The sequence below is a fragment of the Harpia harpyja genome, chromosome 11 (assembly GCF_026419915.1).
Source record: "Harpia harpyja isolate bHarHar1 chromosome 11, bHarHar1 primary haplotype, whole genome shotgun sequence".
Taxonomy (NCBI): Eukaryota; Metazoa; Chordata; class Aves; order Accipitriformes; family Accipitridae; genus Harpia; species Harpia harpyja.
The window spans coordinates 21585763-21606291 of record NC_068950.1 but is presented as its reverse complement, the minus strand read 5'-3'; the positions used below and the strand labels follow the sequence as shown (position 1 = coordinate 21606291).

The following is a 20529-nucleotide window of genomic DNA, read 5'->3' as shown; positions in this document are numbered from 1 at the left end:
TTCCTATACAGTGTGTGAAGTAACACATGAAACTTGCAGTTGTCAAATTCAAAACAAAAGGACCTTTAGCATCTGAGACATCGTGCAATAACAACACACTTTAAATTGTTACATGAGGGGAAAAAACCTCAACATACACAAGAGAAAAATCTTTATATGGCTATTAAATACAAAGATACTACTACTGATTTGGAAGGACTCTGAGCTTTCAGTTTGCCAAAAAACGTTCTGAGGAAGTATCGCTATGTGCTTGTCTTACTAAATAGGTTTGTTCTTAGGCATTTGCTGTCAGGCCCAGGCCAGCAGGTTCAGACAGTGACCCAGGATAAACAAAAGGTCTAGCTGTTCCTGTGGTGTGGAAAGATTTCTGGAAGAGGTTAATCTTTTCTTATTGGATCTAGGAAGCCTTACAGCAATTACTTCAACTATTAAGTTCATTAGCAAAGTAGTAACAGGGACATTCCAAACATTAATCTAGCACAGGGGAGTGAGCCTTTCACTATCCTGTACTGTTGTCTTAAGCTAAATAAAGCAAAAATGTGGATAATAAGCAGAGACAAATAGAGTTATAAGGATATACAGTAAGAGCCTAAAGGAGAAAAGAAAGGTTAATGGTATTTGTTAGCTGTGAAGTGTGGAAGAAGCCCTGAAAAAAAGCCATTTACTCAGGCTAGTAAATCAGTGGTACACAGCAGCAAGGTTAGCTATCACTGCTTGCATGAACAGAGTCTGGGTTATCTCTGTATCCATTAACTGATGAAACCACTCAGGTTTCCCTGAAAATGACTGTCCTTTTTAAGCAATGCACTGTCACTTCTAACTTTATTTCCATCAATCCCTATATACTTTGGAATTGCTTCACTGAATAGCATCCCTGATAATACAAGGCTGTTAACTGCTTGCTTTCAATTGCTGAGGTTAAATGGATTTCAGAAGGAAAATAATATATGACTTTTCTTGGCCCTCTGTATTTCTACAGTATTTTAAAACTTTCCAACCCACATATCGGCTAAAATCTCAAAGCCAGATACATCTGACAAGGTAAGGAACTACATTGAAGAAACAGACAATTTAATTGTTAGGAGCACACAGACAACAAATGGTATTACTCAGTTACTGAGACATGCAAGGAAGTATCTTAAAAACAAACAACTCTCAATGTAGGACACTCTAAAAACAAAATAATTACAAGTGTCACCTATGACTTGGTATGTTAGCATGATGCTTATAGATGTCTTGGTTGCAGAGGCTGTTTTCCCTTTGGTGTGCTTAAGCAGCTGCTGTTAAGGTGTGGGAAGAAAATATGTGGTAACGACCTAGATTTATTCTCCTATTTGGAGGTGGGGGGAAATCAGAATTCAAAAAGTTAACTTTGCTTGTTTAAGCCAATTTTCATTAAGCTGTCTTAAGTGAATGCTTAGAGAAGGTAGCTGTACACAGTAACAGGGGTTAGCCAACATACTAAAGACTTTCAGTAGAATTAGTAATTTGTTTTCCATTTCTGAGACTGAGTGTAAACATGTGGAATACCAATATGCTCTAGTTTGGTTTAGTACTGATAGTTATAGAACAGCTGGCCAAGTCAGCTAGCTGACTCTCTGATCTTTGTGTTTATCATTTTATATTTGCAAAGATACTGGCACTTCAGTATCAACCAGCAAAACAATATAGCATTTGAAACTGGGTAATTAAAGCTGGTTTTTTTTAACTTTAGCTAGATCTTCTGAAACCGCTTGTACCATTCGTTCTGTAGCTTTCTTCAAACTGTTTGCTGTCTGTATGGCATGATCCAGAGCAGAACTTAAAATCTGTTGGGAATAATAAAATATAGCCTTGTTAATACTGAAAGCAAATGTTTGCATAGGTATAGAATAGAAAGTGGTGTTTAAATAAGGTTCTATGTAGCATTTTAACTCTGAATACATGTTGAGAAGTAAAAATTGAGTCATGTGATAAGACTGCTCCAGGATTCAAGTTGGAAGTATCTGTTAATTATTTCTATCTTTGATTGTGTAATCCTCTGAACTGAGGGATATTTACACCTTTCTAAAGTAGAAGACCCAGTGTGGTGCATGTTTGTGGTATTGAGAAGGTTTTTCTTTTAGTTTTGATAGTGGTTTGTATGGCTAGGGTGACATTCTTTATTTTAGTATATGAAACAATTCCAGAGGTAAGATCCAGTGCTCTTTTTCTGTCCCTTTAACCATTTATACAGGGACTAAGGTGCATAAAAAAATCTGTAACGTACTTGTATGAAGTAATACACTAATATATAAGCTAAAATAGTGGGGTTTTTAGCTCCCTTCTGTTGTATCCTTCAATGGACTAGACATGCTTAGATTGTAGTAATAAACTTGCTAAGAATGGGATGTTCAGTAGTGCCATGACGTGGGGATGCTCTTCCTGAGATAGTTGTGTGGCTTTTAATTTTCACTCTCAAGTCTTACATTTGCATTGGAATCATTGGCATTTCTGTTTCTGATGGTGATTGCAGACTTCTTGCTGGGTAAGTATTGATGTGAAAGGATAATTTTACCATATGTGCTTGAATAGCAGGTTTTGGCAGCCTCAAAGTTTTGCCTGAAGATAAGATATATAGAAAAAACCACAATTTTAGTAAGCAAAAGAATTTCTAAACTATGAATTAAATACATACATCTTGATAGCATACTCAGTTGCAAGTTCATTTTACAGTGAGTAGAACTTTTCATTTAATTGTAAAACACAGTCCAGCATAACTTGTGTTACATCTGTACTGCAGTAAGACAGAAAATAAATATTCCAGGATGCAGTCAGGAAATCTCTCATAATAGCATCACATCCTTGGTGCTGTAGCCATCTCTTACGGAGTGGTCTATGCCATTGATTCTCAAGTGCAGCTGCTGTACTTCCAGGCAATTACTGCTATTGAGTAATGTGTCAAAAAATATGTTAACAAAACTTGTCTTGAGTTCCAGTCTAGTCTGTGCTACAGTTAAGAATCCATTTTACTTCTCAGACTGCCAGTGTAATTTAATGTTAACAACAGTTAAAAGTAGGACTGTTACTTACAAATAGTTGATAGCAAACAATTGCATCTTAAATAATACAGACCTGCTTTTGAATCTGTGAGTAGGAACATCTTCTTAATAAAGTGAAATTTTTTTTTTACTACTAAATGTGTTGGCTAAAGAAGTCAGGTGTTTACTCTTCATTAAATTAGAAAGATTGAAGAACTACTCTAAGAATTATTTATACTTGCTTTTACGGTAAATATTTTAATTTCACTAGTGAGTAAAATTCTAATATACAGCATGCACTGCAAAAGATAAAACATTTCTCCTGCTTACAATACTGGTGAGGTTGTTTTTGGCAATGCAATGGCATTTTTTGTTGTACTACATACAGTTACTGCTACAGCCTACCTTGCAGAAAGTCTCTTTACAAGTTCACATGGTTGTTTATTTTTTTGAGCCTTTTGAGTGGAGATTGTCTTCTGTGGATAAGCTGGAGTTGTTGAGGCCATGATTAAAACAAAAGCAAAAAAAAAAGTAATTTTCTATGTATTTAACATTTTTCTCTATTTAGCATAAATAAAAAAAATCAGGTAACTATCACTGCTGAATAAAACTTGAGTATGTTTAAGATTTTCTGTAAATGAGGACAGATTAACCTTTTTGAGTTTGCTGTTGAATTTGGTTCTGTAGCAAATGGTATTGCAGATTTATATTCCATTTCATACAGTGAAAGACTGCAGGGGGAAAGTGTAGAATAAACAGATTCTCATAATCCTAATAATTAAATTAATACTAGTTCAATTTATTGTTTTACAGTATTTATATGGAGAAGTAGCTAATTTATACTTTTTTCCCACTGTTAAATTTTTTTCTGCATGCAATTTCTTATAGTATAGAGAGAAGAGTCTGAGAAGTGATTTTTAAAAGCTAGATGTTCAACATTTTATTATTATTTTTTTTATATTAGGCCTTCCTTGACTTCATTGCATGTCTCAATTTGAGTGTAGAGCTGCAATTTTCTTTATTATTTGTTTACATTGGGTAACAGCTAGCACTAAAAAAGTTGGCACAGTAATGCCCAATTTTAATATTCTTCCATGTGGCACTGCAAAATGAGATAGTCTTGTCATAAATGAAATATGAAAGAGGCCCCTCTCATGAAGAACCAGAGAAGGTTAAAAGGTATTAAAATTGGCCAGGTGTGTAAAAGTTGGATTTGCTGATCTTGCTTTACGAGATCTATACACATCCACTGTTTAGCTACAGTGCTACTGATTGCTTATACTAAATTAAATTTGGCCTGATATGTGCAGTGTGGCTTTCTGCCCCCTAAAATCTACCCTGTGATTGGTAATTATTCCAGTAACACATCATACTCACAGGATGAACCAGAACTTTTATTTCTATATAGGGCACAAGACTGAACAGACTCTTTGTAATTCTCGAGTTTAAATTGATCTCTGCTTCCTCTAGGGCATCTGCATCTAAGTCCTGAAAACAAAGACATGTTGTTTAGAAAAACAAACGCTATAAACAATATTTTTGTGTAGATTTTAATATTTTTGCAATAATTATACCTTTTCTTTCTCCACATAGTCTTGTATTGAATGTTTTGTAACTTTCAGTCTCACAGTTCACAAGTTCCTTGCTTTGTGAATCATTATAAGAATCACAAGCTGAGATGTCTTCTGAATCGCTGCCTAAAATCCCAAAAATACATTAAAAAGGTCTGAAATATTAGAAATTCTGGCCTGTGTGCCTGGGCAATTATTTGGCTTTCAGCACCATAATTTCTGAGCCCTTCACTACTATTAACACTACTGCAATTTGAAGTACTTTTTCCTCCAGTTTACTAGTGGGGATTGAACTTCAAAGATTGGCTTTCAGCTCTGACTGTAAACCTCAAATGTAGATTTTTTTTTTTTTTTTGGTGGTGGTTGTTTCCAGTTCCAGAACTGTTTTTAAAAAAAATTAAGCTCTCCATCTCCCTGTCTTTAGGTTCTTGTTTTGAAGGTTAAAATTCCTTCAAGTTGAAGTCTTATGAAAACAATGCAGTCACAGAGGAATGTGTCAGGAGAATTTGGAAGGATCTAGTACGGCACTGCTTTAGTTATTGCACAAACCAGTATCAACAGTAATGGCCCAGATATATTATATTAAAGTGAAGGGCTATCACAGAGAAGCCAAGAACAAAAGGAAGACCAAAAGTAAGAATAACCTACATATATTCAGACTTAAAACTGAATCTAGGACAGCTCATGCTATTCTTTTTTGGTTGTTGGGTACTAACAACTTCAGAGTATTCTGCAGTGCAAAGATAAAATTGGGATGCCCTAAGAGAAACAAATGCTGACAGATGCTTAGTGAACCTCCAAGAGCTGGAGTCTTGGGTGACTTGACAGCTGACTTAACTAGCTCACAGTAGCCTGTGTGGGCTCTAGCTTGGATTTGGTGAAATTATATTATTAGGAGCTGGGAAGGGGAATATTTCCAGTCTGTGTCAACTCTGAATGGATCAAAGATTTAGGAAAACTTTTTTCCTTTGTTTTCATGCAGAAAGTTGAATCAAAAACCTAAAAGTGGAAGTACTGATACGAAATGTTTCGGTCACCAAGTTTGGAATATCTTTCTAGGACATGAAATAAATGCACGTAAGGAGAAAAAGCAAAATCAAAGCATTGCATGCACACCACTGTTAGACTCTTGAAAATATTAGTAATATTTGGAAACTTATCTAAAAAGGTGAATTAGAATTATAGAGTAATTCAGGTTGGATAGGACTTCTGGAGATCATCTGGCCCAATCCCCTTTCAAAGCAGGACCAACTTAGATGAAGTTGCTTAGGTCCCTGTCCAGTTGAGTTTTGACTGTCTCTGAGGATGGAGATGCCACAGCCTCTCTAGGGCAAACGGTTTCAATGTTTGACTTGACCCTGAGTTAAAACTCTTTTGCTCATATCTAACTGGAAATTCTGTTGCAGCTTGACTGTTGCCTCTTGGTCTGTCACTGAGACTTCCACAGTGAACTTGATTTGGTGTCCTCTTTAGTCTCCTCTTTATTCTTAGTGTCTTGTGCTGTGCTAAGCAGTAACATCTGTTAAAACTACAAAATAATTTTCATGCTGCTGAGACGTGATAGGAATGTGTTTCTTAAAAGGATTCAGTAGTAGGTATAAGCACAGTTCTGACTTTTGTATGTAATCACTACTTACTCGGGTTGGTATCTGATATATCAGTTGGTTTTCTTTGAATGAAGAGTGAACATGTTCCAGTTTTCCTTTCCTGCATGTTTGTATTTCTGAGTATGAAAACAGAATGATATTTTAAATGTACCTTAATACCTTTATGACAAGCCTTATGAGCATATTACATTAATGTTTGACCACCTCTTAGTTGAGGAGAAATCAGATTTACTCATAGGAAGAACTCTGTATCAATTATCTGAAAAGGTGGTAAATAGAAGCTTAAATTGAAAAATTAACCAATTGCAAAATAATGACCCCTTTAGTTAAAGGACACATTCTGACAAAAGACCTCAGACTTACCAGAGCTGATAAAAATGCTTAAGAGGTCTTGATAATCACAACTTTGAATAGCAAAGTAGTATGAAATCCTGTGTATTTATATATGTGTTCACATATGTTGCATCAAAATACCATCAATGGTAAGGATGATATGGTTTCTTAGTAGCTTAGTAATTTTGAGCTATTAAGGCTTTAATTTTACTACCTTTAGATAATTAGAGGAATATTTGAGATGTACCTTCTGATGGAACAAGGACCAACTTCCTTGTTTGTGTTATTTGACATGTATTTTCAACTTGGGGCATACAGTATCATCAAATTTATTTGGAAAATTTTCTACCCATTCATGAAAATAATGATCAGAAGATTGAGCTAACTTCCTTTAAATGACAGATTAAAAAAAAAAGGAAGCTAGGTGAGTTTTACTAGATAAATATTAACACCTACTCTGTAAAATAATCTGAGAGCATATTTAGATGAACATTACTGTGTTCTACACTGCACGTATTATAAGATCTAGCTTTGGATAGGGATTTAATTTGCCAAAATGTCAAACTCCAAAATCACCCATGTAGAATTATTTTATCTTGCTGACATTTCTGTAAATGAAACTTGACAGATTGACCCTTGCCCTTGAAATATATGCAGATGTATCAATATGCTCTTCTTCCAGGCCTACCAGATTAGTTCATGACAATGACAGTTTTAAATATTTTTCATTGCTGAACGCTTTGCAGTCATCCCAGTTTGGGATGCTGACATGCATTGCTAAACAGAGAACAAAGACAAAGCCTCTTCTCTTAATATAATATTAAAATAACTCTATGCCATTTAAGTACCATAAACCTTATATCGGTCCACTGAGATGGGCTACTTTGTAATATGAATATAATCCTCTCTTTAATAAAATTGATGGGAGTTTTGCCATTTCTCCAGTCATCTGGTATATCACATACCTTATATGATTTACAGGTGATAAACTTGAAAACAGATCATCCTCGCATTTATATGTATTAAAGACATTATTCAGTGTTTCATGCAGAGTCCAGTATAGAGACGTATCACTGTACATGCATTTATCTGTTCGCTTAGCTGTAGAAAACCGCATCTATGACTAGCCAAAATGTAATACGCTTACCCTTTCATAGTTTCTTCATGAGCATTAAATTTTTGACTTAATGTACCCTGACTATGGGATGCAAGACCTTCAGCAGCATATTTTTCCTCGGGTGAAAGGAATCTCTGTTGTACCCAGAAGGCAAAACAAATTTATATATGATTGTTTATATTACTATGTATCTGTAACTATTGCATATCAAACAGCATAGTGTAAACAGTGGCATCATTTGCATATCACTTTTATATTGCTTTTAGTTGCCATCAACTCTACAATTTGATTTATCTAGTTACAATTCTAACTGTAAAGCAGACTGGACAAAATATGAGAACTTTTTCATCTGTGAAGTTGGAATTCAAGACAGGTTTTCATGTTGCTTTGAGAAGGATTAGTATATATTAATTTCAGTGCCTTAAAATGAAATATTTTTGTAGGCAAGCAACTGCTTGTAGGTTTTTGCTCTCTGAACAAATAATTAAGGCAGGCTAGTAAACACATTTAAGTCTTGTCTGAGAGAAGCAAACTTTATCACAGATTTCAAAAATGAGAGTCCTTAAATTTTTCCTTTGGAAACCAATTCAGCAATGTTATGATATGCTGTTAGTATCTCAAAAGCTGAGCCATCATGCTGTGCAAAAACTGAAGAGAAAAATGTTGTGTGATCTCAAAGATGAAAAAGAATCTAAGTTTAAAAAAAAAAAAAAATTGAGTATGGAAACAGATGTCATACCATTATGTTGGAAGAATGCTTGTTTGCTAGCAGATCTCCTTTTCCCAGGGGTTCTCCTTCTCTTCTGAAAGTTGATTCAGCTCTCTTTTGTAACCTTAATACGTTAAGGGGAAACCATTTATTTTATTTTTCTAATCTCGTTGAGATGATTAACACCTATGAACACTCCCCAGGAGGGCACAGACGGTATCTGGAATTGTTTTACAAAGTTTTGGTGGCTAATTATGTAAATATCTGCATCCCTCCCTTTTCTTCTTTAATTAAAAATACTACACATTTTGGCAAATAATTTTATACAGGCACTGTACTTTGACTAGTCATTCACATCCTGAATTTGTGTGGTTGCAATGAATTTTATACAGAGGTATGATTTAACTCTTAGTGAAACTGATAGTAGTGTTTTGGCTTCAGGAAATACTTTGAGGTCTGTAAGGCCCAGAAAGGTAGGAATGCCAGGCTGGAAGGAATTCTTGGATATGTAGTTACAGAATTCCGTTAAAGTTTTATTCTGGAAATATTCCCTTTTCTTTCAGAGATTCCAGACATCCCAGTTTTCTATATTCAGCAAATAATTTTAGGTAAATTTTAGTAAAAACTTCAATAGCTGTTTCAAAGTTTTCACTTACATGTGAAGACAAAGATTGCACTTGTCACCTTCTAAAGAAAATTGATTTGTCTGTGGGATTGCATCAGTTGTCTGACTTTTTTCTCCCTCATTGTTCTTGTGAAGAAAGGCAGTTTCAATACCTCTTCTTTCTGGAGGTTCAGCAATGCTTGAAACTGCTGAGCTCTGTACAAAGTAACCATAGCATAGATAATACATGTAGTATGTGGTCACTGCATTGCAAGTATGTGACTTCTACCAGCCAGCATTTTCTGACTGTCTCTAACTTGGGATTCAGAGAAAAATGTTTTTTAAAATATTGACTATGAAAGCATTTGGTGATACTTACCTGTAGATTTGTACAAGGCCATAAGATTATTTTTTTTTTTGTGCACTTATGATTCAGGACAAAATATTACCATACTTAACAGTAAACAATTTTGTATAGCACAATAATGTTTGGTCTTCTAGTAATTCTGCAGTTTAAGAATTTGGAGAAAAGAAGTAATATTTCTTCCAACTAAAGGGTAGTGATTAATTCCCCAAAATGAAGAGAGCTTTGTAAAAGTTGAAGTAGCTGCTCATATTTTCTTACTCTGAATTAATTTTTTTGAAGCTGGGATTAAGAATATTCAGTGTAGCTGTGTTTTTATATTTGGGTTTCTGTTATAATTAATGAAATATTATGAAGTTAATATTTCATTAAAACATTTTCTTTGAAGTAACGTGCTATCTAAAAACATCGTACTCTTGCTAGAGGACAACATACAATAGTACAACCACATTGATGTTCTTGAGACTTGCATCAGTAAAACAGAATAATTGTAGCCTTTAAATAATAAAACTCACTGACCTCACAAAGAGAGTATGATGAACAGGCAGATACACAGGAAGTAAGCAAAGACGACAAGTTGCATTTGCTGTCATCAGTTTGTTCTTGGATGTCTTCAAGCAGCATGCCAAGTCTAAATATTTCCCCTTCCACCTTTCTAAACCCAATTGCAAAACACAGTTAGTGAAACCTGTATAAAATGATACTGTATTTCTTACTATCATAACCATATTGGGTGTTGCAGTATACTTCCCATAGGGGGGAAAAAAAATTAATGGAATTCACTGAGTACCTTTTAAGTACTTGAATTAATCAATTGGATATTCTAATTATAACTAGGATGTGTAAAGCCCAAATTTCGGCCAAATAGCTTCCAGCTTACCACATATAACATGAAGATAATGTTTTCACTTCAGAAAAATTCTAACACATAAATGAAGTAATAGTTGTAAGACACTCAAATATGGAAAATATACTGATGTACTACTTAGCACTTATCTTCTAACCTTTCAGGATCAAACTCTCCAACGCTGTCCTTGTAATTCTGCAGCTGTAAATTACGGTGCTCTTCTCTAGCTGTTAAGTAATTCCTTTCCAAGGCACCAAGGTATCTTTTCAATTGATGTAATGCCTTCATCAATAAGAAATAATTCAATAGCAAATGTCATTATGATTTCGCAAGCCATAGTGATAGCTACTTAAGCTATGTAAGCCAGATGCTATTTGCAGTGATGTTGGCAAGAATTTTCATACTGCTCTGAATTGGAACAGGACTGCATCTTGTATGTCCACCTAGTACTGTGCTGCTTTATCACGTACAAGTAAAACATTAAACCATGACTTCTGAACTGACACCCTGCACGTCAAAATTGATAACTTATATGGCAACTTAAGGCCTTTCACTAATAGTTTTGAGTTGTAATCCTTAAAACAGATTTCAGAATTTGGCCACCTACTGAACACCTTCATTTTTGCCTCTTAAACTCGTAATTTCAGTCCGAGATGGACAAAAAGAGTATTTTTAAATGTCTGTTTGAGGAAAACATAGAGTATCTTTCCAGAAAATTCGGACTCTACAGCCATTTAAAGTGCATTTCAGGTAACTGAAAATACATAAATTAATTTACCAGGTAGTTGTCTTGTAAAAGGAGTGTCTCTTGGGTCATGTGCTTAGAGAAGTCTTCCACCTTCAAGACAAAATATTAGACTTTTACTTGGGATTTTAAAATGAATATGCCAAATGAATATAGCATTTGAGCATCAGTGCAAAGTATATATTGAAACAGAGCTCTTTACTTTCTTTATCAGTTGATCTGTCTGATCCTTTAGTATTTGAGACATCTTTTCTCCTAGTGTTAGTTCTGGCAGTAAATTAGAAGGATTTAGACAGTGTGCTTCTACTGTACCAGTTGCTGGTAATGCTGATGCTGCTGTTCCACATTGTAATCCTACATAATACAAGATCAGATTAATTAATTGGAATTTCTGCCCAAAAGCACTATCAAATTACATAAAATAGTTGTTTGCATAGTTACTGTAATTTTATTTACTTGCTTTTGACAAACCATGTGTAGATTGTATAGAGATAGGAGCGTGTACGGTAAAGACTTCAGAGGATGTCCCAGTGTCTCCTGAGTAAATGGCAATGCTGGCATTTGGAAAATCTGACTGAGGAAGTATCTGTTAAAATGAGAACTTTTGTTATAGAAACACTGTATAGAACACTTTTGAACATAAACAAAAAAATTAGAAATAACTCAAAATACATAGGACAAGTTACTAATATTAATGAAATGTTTATTATAACAAGACTATATAATTTTCTGTGTTTATAGTTTGATGTATGTATAGTGTCTCATTGTATAAATACTTAAATACTTCAACTCTATGTTGTGAAAATCTAAAGAGGATTTGTATAAATGGGAAGTACAATATGAAGGTGACAAAATAGATTTTGGGAATATTTAGAGTCCTAGAGATAAAGGAGAATGAATACTATAGTAAATCAAAATACTTTTTTTTTTTTTTTTTAATTCAGTCTCAGATGGTCAATATGATTCTGGGTGTCAGCATGCTGTGTCAGCATCTTGTTTGCAGCCAGGAAATAATAGGGAAAGCTATTAAAACTTGTTATATCTTGAATGATTTACTAAGATATAAATCTAGGAATGGACTTAAGCATCTGTATAGCTCTTGTAAGTGAACTCCGTGGCAGGGCATGAAATTGAGAAGTGACTATCTAATTGCTAACAAACTTTAAAAGAAATTTACTACAGTAAGAAACATATTGTTGTCAAACAAATCCTTTAAAAAGAATTGACTTGTCAATAAATACCAATATAAATAGTTGAAGAGTGTAAGATGTTATAAAAAGGCAAAGATGTCTTTAACATAAACACAGGCACAGTATAAAAATATATTTTTAAGAAAAACTTTCAATTTAAAGTACTTTTAGTGAATTTGAACATTTACATATAATACTAGAAATAACAATTTATAGTGAATTTTCCTAATGATTTGATAGGATGCTTTATAATAACAAATAATACTCCAGAGTATCATTAAATATTTGGTAATGAATGTTCCATATAAATTCAGTCCCACAGAATTTTATTTGTGAAAGCAATTGTTGACAAAAGCAATATATTCACTGATACCTGCAGACTGCCTGCATGAACTAGTCATGTTAGATTTTACTGAATGCAGAATATCTTATGGTAAACTACCCTTTACCAAGTATTAAGAATTTCTTAAAGCATCTTAATTACCTCTAGCTGTTGCAGCAGTTCTGGAATGCCCATTTCTTTTTGATTCTCTACTTCAGCATTGAAATAGTTCTTATTTTCTAGAATGTTGTTCGCAATTACTGATTTACTTAGCAAAATAGGGAATGATTTTGCTCTTTCAGTGGTAGGAACTGAGTTCATATTGTCACTGCTTTGTGGTACTTTAACTTCTGAAGCAACTTTGGAGAAGTTGGGAAGGCAATAGTGAGCTTGACCTTGGCCATACTTGAGCTCATGAGGTGAAACGGTTTTCTTAAACAGGGTGCTGTCTGTCTTCGTGTTTTGAAAGACATGTGTATCTTCATTCTCATTAATCAATTGTGAATTTTCTTGGCTGCACCCACACTTACCAGTGGAAGAAATAGGTTTTGAAACACATTTATTTTCATTTAGCAAATTTTGATTTTTATTACCAGTGTTTACTTCCTTGTACTTTTCGAAGTGATATTCTCGAAAGTTAGTTGCCTGTTGTTCATGTGCTAAAGGGCCTTTGATGTGTTCTGAAGGCTCAGGTTTGTTCACAGTGTCATCGATACTTTCTGTAAAGGATGTCTCTGGTATCGTCTCGCATTCAATTAACTGGCATGCGCTTATTAACTCTCCCTTAGAAAAATGATGCAAAAGGACACTGGATACTTTTGAGTTAGCTAGATGGTCTTTGATACCTGTTTTACTATAACTACCAACCAGTAATTCCTTCTTAAAGGAAGCTTCACTTCCAGGCATTTCAACTGAAATTCCCCTTGTTCCTGTGGCATCTCTGTGGTGACTGGAGAATTCTTCAGGCTGTGGATGAGTTTCATAATTCACTGTTGCTTTTATGTTTTTGTTATCTTCAGAACAAGCTAAGTTAAAAATACCAGAAATATCTTCTGTGCAAGTACAGTCATTCAAATTATCTGAATTATTATTGTATTTACAGGTTATTCCTACATCTCCATCATAAGGTAAGTCATCTTGTTCCTCATCAGTTGCATCTGTGATACAGCCCAATTCACCTGAAAATGAACCATTCATTTGGGTTTTCACCCAGTCTGATGGTTTGCACTTCTTCATAGTCTCCATATCCAGTTTATGTAGAATATGAATGCCATTCCTCCTCCAATTTTAGATAGAACTTTATTATTGCATGGATCAAAATCTGTAATGTATGAGTAATAATTATTTTGTACTTAAATACATTTGAGAATAAGATCTACTTATGTCTTGCACCTACTGTAGGTTTTTTTGGAACCATTCCTCTGACATGGATGTTCTCGTATTTACACTAGCGTTAAGTCTGGATTAGCTACTGGAGGAAATAGAAAGACACCAAAGTCAAAGGCATTGGGAAAAGGAGAGTGGAGCTTAGTGCCAGGTGGCTGTCCTTGCTTGTTAATCCCTCTGTAGTATTATAAACAAAAAAACGAGCACGCGGCTAACAGTGGTACTAGAATTCAACTTTACTTTTTTTGTTTGTTTTAAACTAATCTCACGCTTTCTCACACTTCACGTCCCCACCATGAAGTGTTTCTTCAGTCTCTGCACCACAGAAAAAAACGCCGCATGTTTTCCCGCTTCCTCCTCACCCTTTCATCAGCTCCGTCTCTTAGTGGTTCACGGCAGCTTGGGTAACGTGCGGTCCCGTCGGGGGTTCTTCGCAGGAAGAAGCGAACGGGGAGCCCCCCGTTTCCTGTCAGGGACAGCCTCGCGGCGGGGCTGTGCTGTTCCCTTCTGTGGGGCAGTGAAGCCGTGCTGCAGGGCCCCAGCCGCTGCCCCTTCCCTTAAACCCCCCTGCCACCGCACTCGGGGCGGCGGTGGGACCGGCTGGAGTTACGCTCCTGTCGGCACAGGAGCGAGCGCCGTTCCACGCGGCCGCCTGCGCGGTCTCACGGGGCCCGCCAGGTGTGCGGCGGTGTCCGCTTACACGCCGCTAAGCCCAGGGCGGGCGCCGCGACGGCCGGCCGGCTCCCTTGCGGCCGGGGCGCAGGTGCTGCGGCGGCTGCGCTGCTCCGCCTTCCCCCGCCCCGCCCCTCGGGGAAGTGCCCCGCCCCCACCTGCGCCCGCCCCTCCCTCCCTCCCCATTGGTCCGTATGAATGATGCGGCCTTCCGGCGGCGGGGCGGAGCCCGGGGAGGCCGCTGCGGCCGGCGGCGGGGGAGGGCGGCCCCGGCGGGGCGGGCGCGCGGGGATTGGTGGGTTCGAAGAGCGGCTGCGCGTGGGCGGGCGCCGCTCCCCGCCGAGGTGATCGCTCTGGGAGCTGCTCCGGCGTCGGGCGCGCGCTGGCCCCTCAGCCCGCCGCCGCGCCGGCACCCAGGTGAGGCGGCGGCCCCGGGCGGAAAGGGGCGCCGGGAGGCCCGGTCGCTCGCCGCCCGCTGCGAAGCCGGCGGTGGCTGGGGCGGGGGTCGAGTCGTGGGCGCGGCGGTGAGCGCTGGATGCCAGGAAGGGGGGGGGCTTTGCGGCGGGCAGCCGCCGTGCCGGCCGGGGCCGCTTGGCACAGGTGGGGCCGCCGGGTCCCGCCGCCGCCGCCGCCCGTCAGCACCTGCTCCCGCGCCGCGGTCGGGCGGCTCCGGCGGCAGCGCCAGCTCCTCCGGTCCCGGCTTCACAAGGCTGCAGCGGCCTTTATCGCAGAGCCGCTTCTGCGGCGGCCTGGTGTGTCGGCGAATAAACTTCCCGCGTAGTCAGCTTTGGAAAGCTGCTGTTGGTATCTCAAGTCCGGTATTTGGGCTTTAAATGGTATTTTTCCTGGCGGTCGTTGGCCTCACTTCTTTAGAAACAAACGCAAGACGTACCTATCCAACCAGCCTTTATTGATGGTGTATCCTTGAGAGATCACCCTTGTTTCTCTCAGGTGAGTTAGCAGCAAAAACGCATTACATCACATATCTTTAATCAGTTGTGCTGTGCTTAATGAGGTAGGTAAGGATAATAATTAGTAAGTAAAATTTTAAGGGGGCGGAATGAAACACGCTCGTACTATAACAGGAACCAAAGGACCTGCAAACATACTGTGAAGAGTGAAGTATATAGGGAACAAGCTCTAACCTCTTAAAGAATTTGAGTTAGACGTTATGTTGTGGCATATGTAAACTCGTATTATACCTGGCCTTATTTATCTGCTAGACTGTAGCCTTTGGTAGTCTAGTTCCTCCCCTTCTTTTGCTTATTCAGTTTTTGAACAGAGGAGCATAGTTAATCAGGAACTTTTCTTTTTCCCTTTATTGACCTGATTGCTAAGACACAAATTGTACTCCGCCTTGAAGCTGTAGCCTTTTTTCTGCTTTAGAAGCTTTTTCAGCCTAATGTGCTGTTCCTGTTAGATTCTTGCCAGCGGGCTGCAGGGTGCGTGCATCCTGGGTTGCCATGGAGAGCTGTGCAATAATCTCAGGATATAGAAGAACACGCTGAGTCTTGTACCTCAAAAAGATCAGTTAAAAGATTCTAGTCCTTCCTTGAATTTTGTCTGAAAACTTTATACCTTTTGTTTAGGTAATAATTTTATTAGAGGTCAAAATGTCAGCAAAAAGGTCATCCTTGCAATGCAGTCCCAAGTACTTTGCTTATGTATTTTTGTTGTGCGTTTGAACTAATTTGTAGGCCTGTACCAGTGTTTCTTCTTCCTGGTTCCATTAATGGTTACCTAGACTTCTGAACTGTGATTATGCATCCCTCTTTGGCGGGAAGGTCTTTATACTTTCAGTTGCTTTTGTATACCGCTGAGACAAAACTTACCTGAAACTTAAGACAGCTTTATTGGACTAGAAGAAACCTATGTGGGTCTTGTCTGTTGCTTTATTTAAAATGTGGTTATTTAAATGCTCTTGTAACTCTTTCAGGCAACTTAAAACTACTTAGTATTGTACATTCTTGCTACTCTTGCTGGAGAATTACTTCAGAACTTGATGATTAGATTCAAGTAATTTTTGAAAAGGTGTTGACAGGCATTTTACCATTTTGTTCTTGTGCTTTCATTGTCACTTGGCTTAAATTGTTATTTTTTCTTTTATTTTGTTTTTTTCTGACATGTTTATAGACAACAATTCTATCTCCTCTTAGACTATCTTTTGGTAGTCAGCAAGCCAGTCTCTTCTAGTATTATTGTTGAGTAAAAGCACTGCAAAAAAGATAGAAAACTTGCTTCTTTTGGCATGTTGCAGAGGAGGACACCACAATTTTGAAAATGAGTCTTACCTCTCACATCTTATCAGGGTGGGAATTTATTCTTATTTTGCTAGAACTGTTTCTAATGTCAGTTCTCAGCCTTTTCTTGTCAACAAATGATAGTAGACCAATTTTCTAAACCAGCGTTCCTCAGGTCCCCATGTGCAATATGATTTGGAGAGCAGTTTGGCTCCCCATTAGTTAGGAAGGAAAAGTTTTATGAAGAAATGGGTATTTTTTTCTAAAAATAAGTGCTATCTGTCCATAGTTTTAACTATTGAATGTGTGGGGAGCTTTTGTTTTACCCGGTTTATCTGGATTCTTCAGTTTTGCTTAAAACAGGATCATTTTTAGTTTCTCCTGGTTTTCCACTTTCTAAAATTTAACAGCAAAGATATTTTTACTTTTCTCTTCTTGTCATTCAGGTTTTTTGTAGCAGTTGTGCGGTCAGTTTCACTTTCCACAACTTAGTCATTCCTGCCCAGATCTGGTAACTATGGTCTTGGTTTTAGTAGTCGTTAAGGTTAACATCTTAATGAAATTGTTTATATTTAGGAAGTAAGTACTGATCTTACGACTTTCTGAAAGTTTAACCTGTTATTGCTATTACTATTCCTGTGAATGAAAGAATAGAGGGATACAAGTTAAAGAAAAAAACCTCTTTTATTTAGGGACTTAATAGCAAGTCAGCTATACAAATGATCGAATTAAAAAAAAAAAACAAACAAACCACTATTTTGTGGAAGACCACAACATTAGGAATGTAAAATACAGGAAAAATAGAAGTGGAAAAACTGGTAAGATATGTTCCGAAACTTATGTCGTATTCAACAGATGATTAATGTCAAGCTGCCTCTTGGGACTCAAATTTGGCAGTGTTTGAAGAATATGGTTCTTGTTCATATAATAAAACTTTTGTGTATTATAAGCCTTTTACTAATACGAAGGAAAAACTTCCATGCAGCTGAGTTACAGGGAAAATAAACCATATGTAATCTACCAAGAATCTTCTCTAAATCTTTTTTATTTCTTCACTATTTTTGTTTACGACATTTTTTTCTACCATCATCGTGCTGGTATACTGTTAGGAATTTTGTTCCTTGCATGCAACGCTTTGGAGCCTGTACCTTACCTAGCAATTCGTTGGTTTGTTAGAGGACAGGGTATGCTATTGTGACAATTGTATTTGTGTAATAATGTGTATATAGAGTGGATAAATCTGTGGGCAATGGGGGCAAAATGGAGCCCAGTTCAGTATTTATGACACAGACTTAAAAAAAAAAAGGCAATGACTAGCTTCTGAATAGATTTGTACCTGCATCCCAAATGTTGGAATAAATATGCAAAGCAGTTTACGACTTGGCACCTCAACAAATACTTTTTTTTTTTCCTTAAATCTATGTGAGTGATGTGCCATAAATAAACTATACGTGTGTCTATAGGAAGCAAACAATAAGGAAAAAAAGTGTTCTTCTCGCTATAGTATGTGTTCATCCTGCACTTTTACAGTTTTTACACATTATAGCTGTATGTTTTTCAGCTGTAGACTCATAATAGAGAAGACAATTAATATTTGCTCTTAAGACTTGGGAACTGAGGGGCACAAGTGATGCACCAAGCAATGCTGCTGGCATTAAATGATGATGGATCATTTTGGTGGTGTAATAAAGGTTCTATGAGAGCTACATCTGCTGCTTGCAGGATAAAAACTTGCTGGAGTGGTAATGAGTTCTTTATGTTGAATGCCTGCTTAATCTCTGAGTGAGCATCACTGTGTGAAATAGGAAATTTGAAATAGCAGCTATATTGCTTCACTTAAATTGCTATTGTGTTTTACTACGAAGGATTTTTTAACATTTAAAAATTTGTTTTCATTTATGGAACCTTAATTTTCCCCTTTTTCTGCAAGGTGCTTGTGCAATCTGTCTGTCTGCTTTCTTTCACTTATCAGGATCTCTTTTTAAGAGCTGTTATAGGCCAAGAAGGAGCTGAGCCAAGTGGAACATTTTATTGGAGAGATTTGTGATCAACTTGCTCTATCAGCTTAAGTGCAAATAGTCAACATTTTGTGCTGAACTTCTGCCATCTGGTGTTCTTTCACATTGTATAAGATGCTCCATTTCCCAAACTGAGTTGGCCTCTCCCAGCTAACTTTGCCAGATGCCTTAAATAGTTCTATTTAGAAACCTATACAATACTTTTACTATGCCTAATAGGGTACCTTCGCATTTACTAAAGCTAATAGAGTTGGCCTGGAATTATGACAGTACTCTGAATGTACTAGCAATGAGGATATATGGTTTTTGTCACTTAAGTATTGCATCATTCTCCTAAGTTTTTGGCATCTTGTTTCCGCTCTTAATTATTCCATTTTAAGGCATCTACGTTTCAATCTGATTGCTGGGTGAAAATAGGGTGTTTAGTGTGAGTAAAGATACCAGATTCTGGCCAGAAATTTGAATGTTCCTTAACTGAAAGTTTTAAATTTTATTTAGCTTTTGGTGTGATACATGTTTCTCTTGTTGCATAGTATATGTGCAGGTTTTTATCTGCTGCTTGGGTGTTTTCTATAAAAGGAAAAGAAAATAACCTGTAAGAATGCAGGCAAGCTTCTTTCTGACTCAGAGAAGGAAGATGCTTCTGGATTCAGTTATCACAGTGGTTTGGAATAGTTTTTTTATGATCTGGCAGAAATAACTTGTGTCATTAAGACTACTTGTGTTTTAAGGTTGGTAATTGTGGGTAATATTGAAAATAATGCTAGGCAATGCTTACTTGTTAAAGGAGGTGTTTGCACAAGCCTTTAACAACAGAAAGGGAAAATGAACAAAAAGGATATACAGAGTTTAAAAGGCTCGCCATATTGCAGACCTTTAGCATTACTTAAAGCCCCAAACGCTCTGTTAAACTAGGTACTCCACAAACAGAAAGTTAAAAACCTCCTCCTCCTGACCTATAGAATAAGTGGAAAGTATATACACGTAATGCTAGAGGGCATGTAGAAATGCTCCTAGACTTCTGTTTGCCTTTAACAGAATGTTGTGTAAGCCAGGGCATCTAGTCTGCTATGCCGAAGAGAGATGTGAGTGAAGGGAGAATCAAGAGGAATTAGGGCACAGAAGAAACGAACCTTCTCTTACCTGTATTTAGAACCCACCATGCAGCAGGGTCCATTGGGTTTAGGTAACCAAAGAAATAAAGGAAACCACAAACAAACAACATTTTTAGAAATAGGATGATAAATTAAATATATTCACTGTTACCATGTATGTCATAATGCAGGACCATATTAGCAATTAGGTAATGAATGTTGGACTCTGCTCTGGAGCTGTGTTCCTCTAGTGTTGAATTCAAGTTCATGCTTTCATTTTCAGCTGTGGATGTGGTAAGATCCTCACTTCAGGGTGAACAAAATTTGTCTCAGAAGTGCTTGCCACATGTTAGTGTTGTTGTTTTTTTTTTTTTGTCTTAAATTGTCTCAAGATTTAGAAGGATCTCATTGTTAGGACCTTTTTAAATGTAGAGAATAGAATGTCATAAACTAGTATGATTTATAATTCCATATTTAATCTTGTAAAGTAGTTGTGGGGTTTTATGCAATATTTTCATTACTTTGTTTCATATAGTTATTAATATTTTCATTAAAATTCTTTCACAGTCCTACTTCGGACCACTTTGGGCTGTTCTGGCCATACTTGTGCTCCTTTGTCACTAGGGGGTTCCTCCTCCTGCAGTCATATTGATGACTAAATTAAATTGTTGTGTAAAGTAAAATACTTTGACAAAAAGCCTTTTCTTTCAT

General features: G+C 37.2%; 2 protein-coding genes across 11 annotated transcripts in view; one reads left to right on the top strand and one right to left on the bottom strand.

The window, feature by feature from the left end:
• Nucleotides 1–1557: 1557 nt before the first annotated feature.
• Nucleotides 1558–14186, bottom strand: AKNAD1 (AKNA domain containing 1). Of its 7 annotated transcripts, XM_052800653.1 has the most exons (15): nucleotides 12571–14184; nucleotides 11353–11482; nucleotides 11099–11250; nucleotides 10930–10989; nucleotides 10309–10433; nucleotides 9824–9959; nucleotides 8993–9156; nucleotides 8367–8460; nucleotides 7658–7761; nucleotides 6208–6293; nucleotides 4574–4696; nucleotides 4377–4487; nucleotides 3405–3486; nucleotides 2448–2580; nucleotides 1558–1808 (listed from the first exon to the last, which is right to left on the bottom strand). In XM_052800653.1, exons 1-15 carry the CDS (start codon nucleotides 13651–13653, stop codon nucleotides 1689–1691), a joined length of 2703 nt encoding a protein of 900 aa, XP_052656613.1. In that variant the 5' UTR covers nucleotides 13654–14184; the 3' UTR covers nucleotides 1558–1688. The 7 variants fall into 7 exon arrangements, with proteins under 7 accessions (XP_052656613.1, XP_052656615.1, XP_052656618.1 ...); XM_052800655.1 differs by lacking the exon at nucleotides 4574–4696; XM_052800657.1 differs by lacking the exon at nucleotides 3405–3486 and having other exon boundaries at nucleotides 1670–1808; nucleotides 12571–14185.
• A 529-nt stretch (nucleotides 14187–14715) lies between these two features.
• The window catches only part of GPSM2 (G protein signaling modulator 2), a 30783-nt gene continuing 24969 nt past the window's right edge, over nucleotides 14716–20529 (top strand). For 2 of the 4 annotated variants that reach the window (XM_052800674.1, XM_052800669.1), the window contains exon 1: nucleotides 14754–14883. The gene's annotated coding sequence lies outside the window, so the exon portion shown is untranslated. Of the gene's footprint in view, nucleotides 14884–20529 lie in introns of all 4 variants that reach the window. The other 2 variants (XM_052800673.1, XM_052800672.1) reach the window with 2 other exon arrangements.

Coding starts and splice junctions, on each gene's coding strand:
- AKNAD1 (XM_052800653.1), bottom strand. CDS start 13,653: ATGGAGACTATGAAGAAGTGCAAACCATCAGACTGGGTGAAAACCCAA. Junction 11,483..12,570: donor AACTGCTGCAACAGCTAGAG/GTAATTAAGATG, acceptor TCATTTTAACAG/ATACTTCCTCAGTCAGATTT. Junction 2,581..3,404: donor GTAAAGAGACTTTCTGCAAG/GTAGGCTGTAGC, acceptor TCTTATCTTCAG/GCAAAACTTTGAGGCTGCCA.